This window comes from Pan paniscus, chromosome 6 (genome assembly GCF_029289425.2).
Source record: "Pan paniscus chromosome 6, NHGRI_mPanPan1-v2.0_pri, whole genome shotgun sequence".
Taxonomy (NCBI): Eukaryota; Metazoa; Chordata; class Mammalia; order Primates; family Hominidae; genus Pan; species Pan paniscus.
Window position 1 is genome coordinate 153,689,477 of NC_073255.2, and position 12,938 is coordinate 153,702,414.

Consider the following 12,938-nt stretch of genomic DNA (forward strand, 5'->3'; position numbering starts at 1 on the left):
ATGATTTTGAAGTTTTTGGGAAAAAATTGTTCACTTTCCCATTCTGGAGTCCCCAGTCCACATTTTAGAACAATCTCTAAGTCCTGTATGTGTTGCTAAATCAACTTTTCAGCTCTCATTTAGGGATGCGAAATAAAAGTGTCGTTTAATCAATATGCATTCCAACAAAGCTTTTTTAAGCATTTATTTGCCAGACATTGTATGTGCCAGACATGTCCTTAAAGACCAAATTGGTATTATAATATGATGATAATAGCTAATATTTATTGAGACTTTTACTAAGGCCTGCACTGTGTGCTAAGCACTTTGCCTGCATTGTCTTGTTAAATCCTCACAGCAGCCCTACAAAGGTGGTACTATTGTTATCCCTAATGTATAGATGAAGAAATGGAAGCCTGCAGAGTAAGTTCCTTAAGGTTAACTAGAGCTAGAACGAAGATCAGAATCCAGGATTTAGTGATGATAAAATCTGTGTACCTCATCACTGGGATATACAACAAAAATCAATGGAAAAGTTTCTATGGTAATCTAGAAGAAATTATTAGCTTAGCTAGAGGATTCAATGAGAGTTTCAAAGAAAACCGATAACAGAATTTTAAAGGATAGGTAGCAAACAACATTCCAGAAAGAGCTTTGACAGAAGCCTGAGAGCATATGATATATATGCAGCTTTGTGTGTTTCAATGACATATGCATTCAGGGGCAGTGGCAGAGGTGGGTCTGGTGAGGTTGGTAGGAAGGAAATTAGGAAGGATAGCACATTCGGGAGGGAGGAGGGGTTGAAAAAGAAGTGTTGGCTGGGCGTGGTGGCTCACGCCTGTAATCCCAGCACTTTGGGAGGCTGAGGCTGGTGAATCATGAGTTCAGGAGATCGAGACCATCCTGGCCAACATGGTGAAACCCCGTCTCTACTAAAAATACAAAAATTAGCCAGGTGTGGTGGCACACACCTATAATCCCAGCTACTCGGGAGGCTGAGGCAGGAGAATCACTTGAACCTGGGAGGCAGAGATTGTAGTGAGCAGAGATGGCGCCCCGGCACTCCAGCCTGGCAAGAGAGCAAGGCAAGACTCCATCTTAAAAAAAAAAAAAAAAAAGAAAAAGAAGAAGGTCTTCAATAATTCCTGAGTAACTCTAGAATGATCTATGTCAGGCTTCTCCAGGGGCACTACTTGTGTGTACCTTTTCAAAACTAGCTGAGGAAATGGACCGCAGGTATACACTCAACTATAAACAACTTATGCAATTATTTGTTTAGAAAGATAATTACTTTTAAAATATATGTGAGTTTTTACACTTTTCCACAGCCATAAAGGACTTTACTTGAGACCAGTTGTGTTAATTGACCATGACATTAACAAACAACCAAATGTTAGTTGTCTAACACTGATAGTTTTTCTCAGAAGCGAGGTAAGTCAAACTTTTAAGCTGCAGGTGTTAGTTTTCTGGTGCAGAGATGGTACTATAGAAGTCTATATCTGGTACAATCATTTAATGATCACACAGTAATACTATTATTCATCTTATTTTACATTATTTGGTATGGATATGTACATAAAAGAACATGAGTCTGACCATCAGGATACTTGGATCCTAAAATAATATTAGCTAGATGTGCAATTTTTATTATGCCATTTATTTATCTAAGGCTCAACTCATCTGTAAAGAGAGAGGTTTGTAGTAGATGCACCCTAAGATTGTTTTTCTGTGAAATTGGGTAACCACTGGTCTTGACAAGTTTAAAATGTAGTTGAATAATTCGAGTATATCCATAGGAAAATTGATGTAAAAGTATACAAGTAACTTAAAAACAAACACTATAAAAGAAGAAAAATTCTGGTGATGTTAATTGGAAAGACCAAGATCAGACCACGATAAGCAGAAGAGAGGTAAGTTTGGCCAGGCGTGGTGGCTCACACCTGTAATCCCAGCACTTTGGGAGGCCAAGGTGGGTGGACCACAAGGTCAGGAGTTCGAGACCAGCCTGGCCAACATGGTGAAACTCCATCTCTACTAAAAATACAAAAATTAGCTGGGCATGGTGGCAGGTGCCTGTAGTCCCAGCTACTCAGGAGGCTGAGGCAGGAGAATAGCTTGAACCCGGGAGGCAGAGGTTGCAGTGAGCCGAGATCATGACACAGCACTCCAGCCTGGGCAACAGAGCGAGACTGTGTCTCAAAAAAAAAAAAAAAAACAAAAACAAAAACAAAAAACAGCCAAAAACAAAAAGAAGAGAAGTAAGTTTGGAAATTAATTAAGAAAAGCGTAGAAATTCTTAGTAGGTAAAATCATGTATAGGATAAATATTTTATTTTCTCCTCCTCATAAAACAACTGATTATCCAAGACTACCAGTACATTTTTCCTTGCAGTCATATAACAACAATTTCATATTTTACCTATTTGTGTGACAGCTTAAAATCTTTCTAGAATACATAGGCTACGCAAATTTTAGAATTCCTTTTAATTGTACCAAGAGGGTGGTATTGGAAGATTACTGAAAAGATTATCAGAAATTATACATAATTGTGGGTTGTGTCACTATGGGAAACCACATGTATTGTATCACTAAGGTTACAATTATAAACACACTCTGACTCAAATTATTGCAAAACATTACCATATTTGGGTGAGGTTTCTAGAGGAAGAGAGCAGCCAATTAATCAAGCAATAATATTTGCTGAGTATCCACTGTATACAAAATACTAATATAGGTGTTGCTGAGTAAACAGGAAAAAAGACAGGAAAAAAAACAAAACCAGAAGTACTGCTAATGCAGCACAGGGTGGTGAATTGAATTTACGGGATGGGATAGTAATTGCCTTCATTAAGTTTTATTTGGTGGAGAGTGCCCAGACTTAAGAGGAAGAAAGAAAAATCTTGCAGTGGAAAGAAAATGAAATATAAAATAAGATGCCTAGGTTCCAATCCCAGCTCGGTCACTTAGGAGCTATGCAATCTTTTTCTTTCTTTCTTTCTTTTTTTTTTTTTTGAGATGGAGTTTTGCTCTTGTTGCCCAGGCAACCTCCGCCTCCTGGGTTCAAATGATTCTCTTGCCTCAGCCTCCCAAGTAGCTGGGATTATAGGTGTGAGCCACCACGCCCAGCTAATTTTTGTATTTTTAGTAGAGACAGGGTTTCCTCATGTTGGCCAGGCTGGTCTCAAACTCCTGACCTCAGGTGATCTGCCCACCTCTGCCTCCCAAAGTGCTGGGATCTATGCAATCTTAAATCATTTAGCCTCATTTTTTTCTTCTGTAAAATGGGTATAATGGTACTGATAAGCACCTCACTTGAGGTTGCAGTGAGAAATCAATGAAGCAATGATTTGTAATCTATAAGAGTAAACATGTTAATTTTCATCCAGTGTTACCCTTGGTTAAACTATGTGGTTTATTCTCTTTATCTTCTTCACAACGTTTATCCTCGAAAGGACACCTGCTTTTTTCTGCATGTGTCAGCATGCTTCTCCTTCCTCTTCTCTCCCCAAATGAACCATCAGTTTTTCAATATCATAGCTTCTGTTTGCTGTCCATTCACAAAAAACAATGATTTGCACATTATGAACACCCAATAAATTACTTAATAATAGGGTCTTGCATCTGAACATTTATTTGATACTCTCACATTTCATTTATGTGCAGCTGTCAGATTCATCTTGCTGCACATATTTCTGTTCATGTCATGTCACTGTTCAAAAGTTCTCAACAGTTCCTCACGGAATCTGAACGCCTATCTTAAACCCTAAGGCCTTACCACTCAAAATGTGGTCTCCAGATCAGGAGCACTGGCATCAGCTGGGAGCCCGTTATTCTACAGGCTGTATTCTGGAGAATACAGATTCTCCAGCCTCATGCCACAACTATTGAATTAACAACTTCGTTTTCACAAGATTCCCAATTGATTCATATATACGCAGCTTTGATTACATGTTTAATCTCTCATAAACTTCAAGCTTCAAAAGCAGGGTTGCTAGATTTAGCAAATAAAAGTAAAGGATGTCCAGTAAAATTTGAAAACAATGAGTAATTTTTTAGTTTAAGTATGTCTCCACTGCTTCATGGGACATACTTTTTAAAAGATTGCTTATCTGCAATTCACATTTGATTAAGTGTCCTATATTTAATATGGCAAACCTATTCAGGAGGGTAGGATCCATGTCTAACATAGCTTTGTATTCCCCTGGAATAGTACAGTGCCTTCCCCAACTGTTTTTGTTTTGTTTTGTTTTGCTTTTTGAGACAGAGTCTTGCTCTGTCACCCAGGCTGGAGTACAGTGGCGCGACCTCGGCTGACTGCAACCTCCGTCTCCCGGGTTGCAGGGACAGGGACAACCTCCGCCTCCCGGGTTGCAATGACTTCTGCAACTCTCCTGCCTCAGCCTCCTGAGTAGCTGGTATTACAGGTATGCGCCACCACGCCCCGGCTAATTTTTGTATTTTTAGTAGAGACGGGGTTTCTTCATGTTGGCCAATCTGGTCACGAACTCCTGACCTCAGATGATCTGCCCACTGAGGCCTCCCAAATTGCTGGGATTACAGGCCTGAGCCACCGCGCCTGGCCCCAACTGTTCAATATATGTTTGTTTAATGAGTAGAAAATGAGCTTCTTGAGAATGGAAGTTTCTCTTTTTATTTCAACAGTTTTGGAATACAGGTGGATTTTTGGTAACATGGATAAGTCCTTTAGCGGTAACTTCTGAGATTTTAGTGCACCCATCACCTGAGCAGTGTACCCTGTACCCAATACGTAGTAATTTATCCCCTCCCCAGTCCCTAAAGTCCATTTTATCATTCTTATGCCTTTGCACCCTCATAGCTTAGCTCCCACTTATAAGTGAGAACATAAAATATTTGGTTTCCCATTCCTGAGTTACTTCACTTAGAATAATGGCCTCCAGCTCCTTCCAAGTTGCTGCAAAAGGCAGTGTTTCGTTCCTTTTTATGGCTGAGTAGTATTCCATGGTGTATATACCCACATTTGCTCTATCCACTCATTGGTTGATGGACACTTAGGTTGGTTCCATCTCTTTGCAATTGCGAATTGTGCTGCTATGAACATGTATGTCTAGCTTGCTTTTTTCCCCCTCAACACTGTATCCCCAGAGACCAACACAGTGCCCCGCACCCCATTAAAGAACCAAAAAATATTTGTTGGATGAATAAAGGAGTATATCAAGAGCAATCTTTCAATTATGGAGAGGGTCGTGATGTGTATTTTAATGAAAGCCGACTATCTTCTCTAATATTTGAAAAAACAATGTTTAAAAGGCTTCTATTTGTACACCTTTTCACATTTTAGCTGGCAGAGTTCAGAACTTGATGGAAACATAACGAAGGGCTCAGAATGTACTCATCGCAGACTGAGCCCATATGGTCACAGTGGGGAGAGAACGCTGCACTCAAGATGCTAGCAAGCCTGCAGCAGGCGGCCCAGCGAGACACCGTCCCCCGCCCGGCCACCAGGCGCCCGCGCACGCGCACAGCCGCGCTCAGTCCGAGAGGGCCGGGTCGAGGGAGGCGGGGCTCCCGGGGCGCGCGTGCGCGGCGGCCTGAGCGGCGGGCCCCTCCCTTAGCGGGGGCGCGCGGCGCTGAGGACCGCACGGAAACGGGGAAGTCAGGTGGCCGCTGCCGCCGCCGCCGCCGCGGTTTGTCGCCAGAAGGAAGATGGCGGATCTGGAGGAGCAGTTGTCTGATGAAGAGAAGGTAAGAGTCGCGGGGGCGACGGCGCGGGCTGTCAGGAGCCGGCTCAGCCCGGGCGGGTGGGCCCGGAGTCTGGTCGCGAGGGAAGGGCATTGGCCCGCAGCTGGCCTTGCCCTCGGCTGCCCTTCCTCCCCCATCCTTACTGCGCCCAGTGCCTGCCCCTGTCCGTCACCCGAGGCCCCGCGCGGGGGCAGGTCTCTGCCAGGCCTGCTCGCTCCGCTCCTTGTAGGGTGTGTACTCCGAAAATAGGAAGCGGGAGCTGGGCGACGGCGGGCGGGGGCGCGGGCGCGGGGGAGGGCGGCGGCTGCCCAGGACCCTCTCCTGCTGTCGGGCCGCGGGGCCTCCGCCGGGGCCGGGGACCGGGGACCAGGGACGCAAAGGGGTTTGCGTCCGTGCCTGGGAGCGGCCCAAGGGCAGTGCCCAGCGCGGCGGCCTGGCCTGTGAGTGTAGCGGCGGGTGAGGGGAAGGGAAAAATCGCTTAGGAAGCAGACCTTCACTTCTCCCTTCTACTTCCCCCTCCTCAAAGCAAAATGCTTCCTTTTCTGATTCTCTACGGTTTATCCTTTTTTTTCCCTTTCCCCATGGAGGCCTCTCTCCCTCCTTCTCTCTTTCCTTTCGTGGCTCTAGCAGTAAGCTTTGCAGCTCCCATGTTCCCCCGGAGGCAGCGGAGTTGCTCACAAAAAGACGACCCCCTCCCCATAGTTGTTTTCTGCCCACGTTGGCAGCAGCCCCTCCCCCCCGGGGGTCGATTTGGTGGCACCTCACTTTCCTGCTAGGACTTCTTCCGAAGAGGGGAAAATGTGCAACTCCTTTTACTGTATATTAGATGCTGTGACAGCAATGGAACCAGATGAACGACTTAAGTTCTCAGATATTTAAAACGAGAAATGGAATAATTCATTGAACTGCTGCTCTCTTAATTCGCCCCTTTCGTTTGGCTTTTGGGAACGTCCCATTCCCGAGGGTGGTGGGGTAGGGGAGAACCCTGCTAATTTTGACTGTTTCTCGGAAAGGACCCTTAGAAGTAACTGACAGAACATAGGAATGAGTTAGTTGCAGGGTTGGAAATGTCCACTCTTCGTTAAAGAGTGCTTCATTTTTAAATTTCAAAGCAGTACAGCCAATGCAGGAAAATACAGGTACATTTAGGTATGTTGTGGTGTTTAAGAAATCTTCATGTAAGTCTGAGGATATTTTCATTTAGGACCCTCTGCTCTAGATGTTTTTATATGCTGTGTTCTTGCACCGAAATAGAAGGTTCTGTCCCATTCCCAATGTGAATGGTCAGAAGTCAGCCTCATCTTTTTTTTCGGAAATCTTTTTTTCTCTTGTGTTCTTCGGTGAAAGTGATAATACAACAACAAAATGGGGGCGAGCAACGTCTCCATAGCCCACAGACCCAGTAGGCAGATCTCTGTATCCACAAAAGTTGCTGTACAGTATTCAATGTATAATCTTGGTAAATAACCCTATATAGGTGACTGAAAGTGTACAGGAGTGCACATATTTAAAATTGAGGCGTGCTAAAAAGCTTAAAAAGAGATTGCCGTGTTTTTATTCTACCATTCTTAAGTGATGATTAGTAGCTCAAGTGGCTAGAAATCTAGCTGAAGAGAGACTACTCGGTGTGGGAGTTAATATAGACCTGCCATGTGTTGTAAAGGCCTAAAATAAAAAAGCTTTTTAAAAATGAGATAACAAGATGCCTTATTATCTGGCACTCTCAGGGCACTAAGCTTCATAAAGAGGAATGAGGAGGTTGTGTGTCTTAAAGCCTGTGCCGCCTAGTAGCAAAATGTTTTATGGTTAAATGAATGAAAATTCTAATTTGATTTTTGGTGTTTTGTAAGAATATTATGTAGATATTTTACATATAAATTTTATCACTATATTTACTAATTTAAAAACTGACAAAACTTTTAGGTTAAATTCAAGTAACCAGTAAAGTGAAATTTTAACGTTCTTGTCACTTGAGATATCTAAAGGTTATTTTCATTTTGGGGGAGGAGGATGTGTCCAGTATGGGATCAGAAAACAGAGAGGACTTAAAAGTGATATTTTAATATTACTCGTTCTACTGCCTTATTGGTAATTTTCAAAAATAAGCTCTTAAGCTGGGCACGGTGGTTTGCACCTGTAATGCCAGCTACTCTGGATGCCAAGGTGTGGAGGATCGCTTGAGCCCAGGAGTTGTAGACCAGCCTGGTAACATAGCGAGACCTCATCTCTAAAAAAAAATATTAAGTTTTGAATACTTTTAAGTTTTTGAAATTTCCACTCTAGATTGCAAATTTAAGGAAGATAAGCTGTTAAGATGTGTCTAGTACCATGCTTTATATATGCTTGGCTCAGTTAGATACATTCATTACTTAATTTGTTGTCGTAAGAGGTAGTTGTTCTATTACCATTTCACAGATGAGTAGAGTGAGGTTCAAAAGCTTTAAGTAGTTCACCCAAGGACAGTCAAGATGAAGGTAGTATTTAAAGTTTGTCTTAGTCCAACGTTGATGTTCTTGTGACATTATGCTCTCTTCTTCTTTTTTTTTTTTTTTTTTTTTTTTTTTTTGATACAGAGTCCCACTCTGTCGCCCAGGCTGGAGTGCAGTGGTGCAATCTCGGCTCACTGCAACCTCTGCCTCCCGGGCTCAAGCGATTCTCCTGCCTCAGCCTCCCAAGTAGCTGGGATAACAGGCACATGCCACCATGCCCAGCTAATTTTTGTATTTTTAGTAGAGACGGGGTTTCGCTATGTTGCCCAGGCTGGTCTTGAACTCCTGACCTCAGGTGATCCACCCCCCCCCTCGGCCTCCCAAAGTGCTGGGATTACAGGCGTGAGCCACCATGCCCAGCAGACATTATGCTTTCTTAAACAAAATTGATAAGAACCTCTTCTGGTTTTGTCTCTTCATTTTTAATTTGTTGACAGCTTATTTTGAAAAAGGAGAAACGTTGATTCTTCCTTAGACAGGGTCTCACTCTGTCACCCAGGCTGGAGTGCAGTGGTGATCATGGCTCACTGCAGCCTCAACTTCCTGGGCTCCAGCAGTCCTCTCACCTCAGTCTCCCCAAGTAGCTGGGAGTACAGGCAGGCGTGCCACGACACCCAGCAAATTTTTAAAAATTTTTTGTAGAGACAAGGTCTCACGATGTTGTCCAGGCTGGTCTCACACTCCTGGCTCAAACGATCCTCCCACTTGGGCATCCTAAAGTGCTGGGATTACGGGCATGAGCCATGATTCCTAGCCCTTTTTTAAAAAGTAATACCAAGCAAATAGTGTTAGGTTCTAAATTTTTGTCTTGATCATTTTAGAATAAAGCTTATTATTAACACATTTAAAGGTGTTATGTTACTGATAGGAAGCATTTTAGAAATCAATGTAGAATAATAGTTTTGTTTTTTAAAATCATACACAATTGCTTTTTGAGGATACTACTATGAAGTTTAATAACCTTTTCTCCTTTGGCCACTGGGTGAATGGGAAATAAATGTAGCTGAAGAACACAATGAAGTTCTTTAAAGCTCTTAACTTGCTATAGTGTGTCCCATAGACTTTTTTTTTTTTTTTTTTTTTTTTGAGACGGAGTCTCGCTTTCACCCAGGCGCTATCTCGGCTCACTGCAAGCTCCGCCTCCTGGGTTTACGCCATTCTCCTGCCTCAGCCTCCCGAGTAGCTGGGACTACAGGCGCCTGCCACCGCGCCCGGCTAATTTTTTGTATTTTTAGTAGAGACGGGGTTTCACCGTGTTAGCCAGGATGGTCTCGATCTCCTGACCTCGTGATCCGCCCGCCTCGGCCTCCCAAAGTGCTGGGATTACAGGCGTGAGCCACCGCGCCCGGCCTCCCATAGACTTTTTTACATAGTTACAGAAACCCTAGGCCAAAAACAGTTCATTTTCATTCCTGGGTCAGCTGTATTGTACAGTAAAGCATTTTTGTGAATTTGAAATTGTATGAAATTATGGTGTAAGGCTCAATTGAAAAGACCCATTCCGAAGCCTCTCTCTGGATGAGAAATTCAAGTTCCAGAAGGAATACACTTAGTTACTGATGGGAAAGATCTTTTTTCTTCCTGTAACCCTTTACCTCAGTGATTACAATAATCTATCCCATAGCTTCAACTTTTAGGTCTTTGCAGTTGTCTCCCAGGTACATAGCTGTAGCACTAACTTCTTTCCTGATTACTGGTCAGATTTTTATCTGCTATTCATGTTCACTGGAGATGGTTAATTAGGTATGTTCAAATGGAGCTTGCCTAGAAGTAAATTTATAAACGACCATCTTCTTTCCTCTCACACAAAGGGGGGTATAATCTACTCTTGATAATTTTTCTCTTTATATCTTTATTCCCATTATTCCAGTCATCCTGGTTTTTAATTTCAGATTTATTCTAACTTTTTTTGGCCCCGTACCTTACAATCAACTGGTAAAAGTTGTCACTTCCATCGTCAAAATATGTATTATACAAATAACTTATTTCTTGCTTGAAAAGTTAATTCATTTATATTAATACTTCGTTTATTATCTCTGCATTGACCTGATTGTTCAATAATGTTTGGTAACAAAATTTCACTGTACAAACAGAATGCAACTTGATTATACTTGTTCTGTGCCAACAGTTAAGAAGGAAAGTCAAGAAAAATGTCTCATATCTGTTCTTTCCCTTCTGTTATATTTGCCACTGTTAGGCTTTTACTAGAAAGTTTCTAGACTAATCCCTCCTGTTTCCTGTATCTAAGCCATGCTTTACTTTGTCATTTCTCTACTCTCAAAATTTTAGTGCCTGGATCCTCCATTGCCTTTACAAGGAAGCCAAGCTCTTAAAATGGTATTCATGGCCTTGTATTCCATTTTAACCTAAGTAGTTCTGACATTTTCAATACGTATTGTTACTTAATCGTGCTGTGAATTTAGAGAGACTTCAGAGAGCTGCATACTAGTCCATTTCTCTCTTTTTTTTTTTTTTTTTTTGAGACAGATTCTCACTCTGTCACCCAGGCTGCAGTGCAGTGGCACGATCTCGGCTCACTGCAACCTCCGTCTCCCAGGCCCAAGCAATTCTCCTGTCTTAGCCTCCTGAGTAGCTGGGACTACAGGCACACACCTGCGTCCCTAGCTAATTTTTGTGTTTTTAGTGGAGACGGAGTTTCGCTATGTTGCCCAGGCTGGTCTGGAACTCCTGAGCTCAGGTGATCTGCCAGCTTTGGCCTCCTAAAGTGCTGGGATTACAGGCGTGAGCGACCACGCCCAGCCACTGGTCCATTTCTAGCACCTCAGATAAATTATTTAATCTCTCAGCCTCAGTTTGCTCTGAAATGTTAGAATGTGGTAGTAAGTACCTTCTTCATTAAGTTGTTGTAAGTCTAAATGGGCTTGGCATGTAGTAAGCACACAATAAATGGTAGTTATTTTTCTCTGCTCATGACTTTTCATCTACTTTGAGTGTTGGCACTGCTCCCAGGTCTGTCCCCTTTTTTGAAACATGAAAATCTCAGTCATCTCTCAAGATTTAGCTTAGATTACACAGCTAGTTTAGCCTTTCATCTGAACTCTGCAAGAGATCGTTAGTATTAAATACAATTTTGCCTAATAGTTATTTGCTTACCGTTTTTTCCCTTTTCCATTGGAATTCCTAAGTGCAGACATAATGTCATCTTTAGCATCTGTTGTTACTCTACCATGTGATGAATAGGATGGCTGCACCTGCAGTTTATATACTTCTCTCTCAGTGACTGGCTTCAGAAATTTTGTGTATGTAAAAACAATATAAGCTGCCATTGTATTTCATAATATTAATGTAAAATTAGAAATGTTTTTCTTGGCTGGGCGCGGTGACTCACACCTGTAACCCCAGCACTTTGGGAGGCTGAGGCAGGTGGATCACCTGAGGTCAGGAGTTCAAGACCAGCCTGGCCAACATGGTGAAACCCTGTCTGTACTAAAAGTACAAAAAATTAGCTGGGCGTGGTGTCGTGCACCTGTAGTCCCAGCTACTCAGGAGGCTGAGGCAGGAGAATCGCTTGGACCTGGGAGGTGGATGTTGCAGTGAGCGGTTATCGCACCACTGCATTCCAGCCTGGGCAATAGAACAAGACTCCATCTCAAAAAGTTTAAAAAAAAATTCTTATTATTGAGAAGGTAAACTCAAGCAGAAAGCTATTAATGTGGACAATATTCATTCCTAATTCTATTCTATAGATAAATTATGTTATTTCACCAATAAAGTGTAAAAACTTCTGTTGCAGACAGGAACTTGATAGCAGCTATAGCATTAGTGGAGTTTTTCAGACTTTGCACATTAAAGTAAATTTGTAGTAAATTTTCAGTGCATTTGGGAGCCATTTTTGCATGAGTAGCTGAATAGATAGAATAATTGCATGTTAGTGTGAGAATACAGATATGAAAAGACTTAGAGCAGAGAATCTAAAATAATTTTTAAGGTTGAAAAGCAGGATGGCAAAACTTGGATCTGTGGCTCCAAGCTATGATCTAAAAGCCTAATCAGTCACCTGAAGCAAAAATTTGTTAAAGTTATTATAGCAATAATTTGTTAAATAAGAGATTCATGCATATCAAAGAAAATGGGGTCTTTGTCTTCTGAAAACCACTCTCTGACAGGTTCCATAAAAATACCCATGGCTGTTTCAAAAAAGTAGTTCATAAATTTTATTTTGAGGATTAAGTATAGTTTTTGCATTCTTGCTCTTATGACATATTTACATGTTTCACTATGCATCTAATGGCTGAGAACTTTTCTTATGCATTCTAATTCGCAGTGTTTCTACTGGAAATGACTTTTGAAATCCATTTACCTCCATCTTCATTCATTTACTAAATATACCATATTTCACTGATTTCAGTACTGATACTTTTTTATATTTTAAGATCTCTGAAATCAGGCTGCATTGTACAATCAATGGGTTGTAATATTTCATTGGTAGTGTTTTTCCTTTTTTAGTGGTAAAGTTATGCATCTTATATTGATTGTGAATCAGGATAGGCAAGGATATAGTTCAGTAACAAAACTCCTAAAATCTCAGCACAAGGGTGTTGAATGTGGAGGCTTTGTACTGCATCTCATTCATTCCATGTATGTCTAGCGTGGGTTAGCAGAGAGCCCTGCTCAGGGAAGTAATTTAGCGTTCCAGTTGGTTAGAGAGCTTCCATCTAAACTTTTTTCTCAGTCACTGCAGTGGTGGGAAGGAAATGGAATGAATTACACACTTGTTTTTTTTGTTTT

General features: G+C 41.9%; 1 protein-coding gene across 1 annotated transcript in view; it reads left to right on the forward strand.

Annotated features, from left to right (window-relative positions):
* The first annotated feature begins 5,502 nt into the window (after positions 1–5,502).
* CAPZA2 (capping actin protein of muscle Z-line subunit alpha 2) overlaps positions 5,503–12,938 on the forward strand; it is a 54,064-nt gene continuing 46,628 nt past the window's right edge. The window contains exon 1 of the mRNA XM_034964865.3: positions 5,503–5,703. Coding sequence (XP_034820756.1) covers positions 5,665–5,703 — 39 coding nt within the window. The 5' untranslated portion in view covers positions 5,503–5,664. The remainder of the gene's footprint in view (positions 5,704–12,938) is intronic.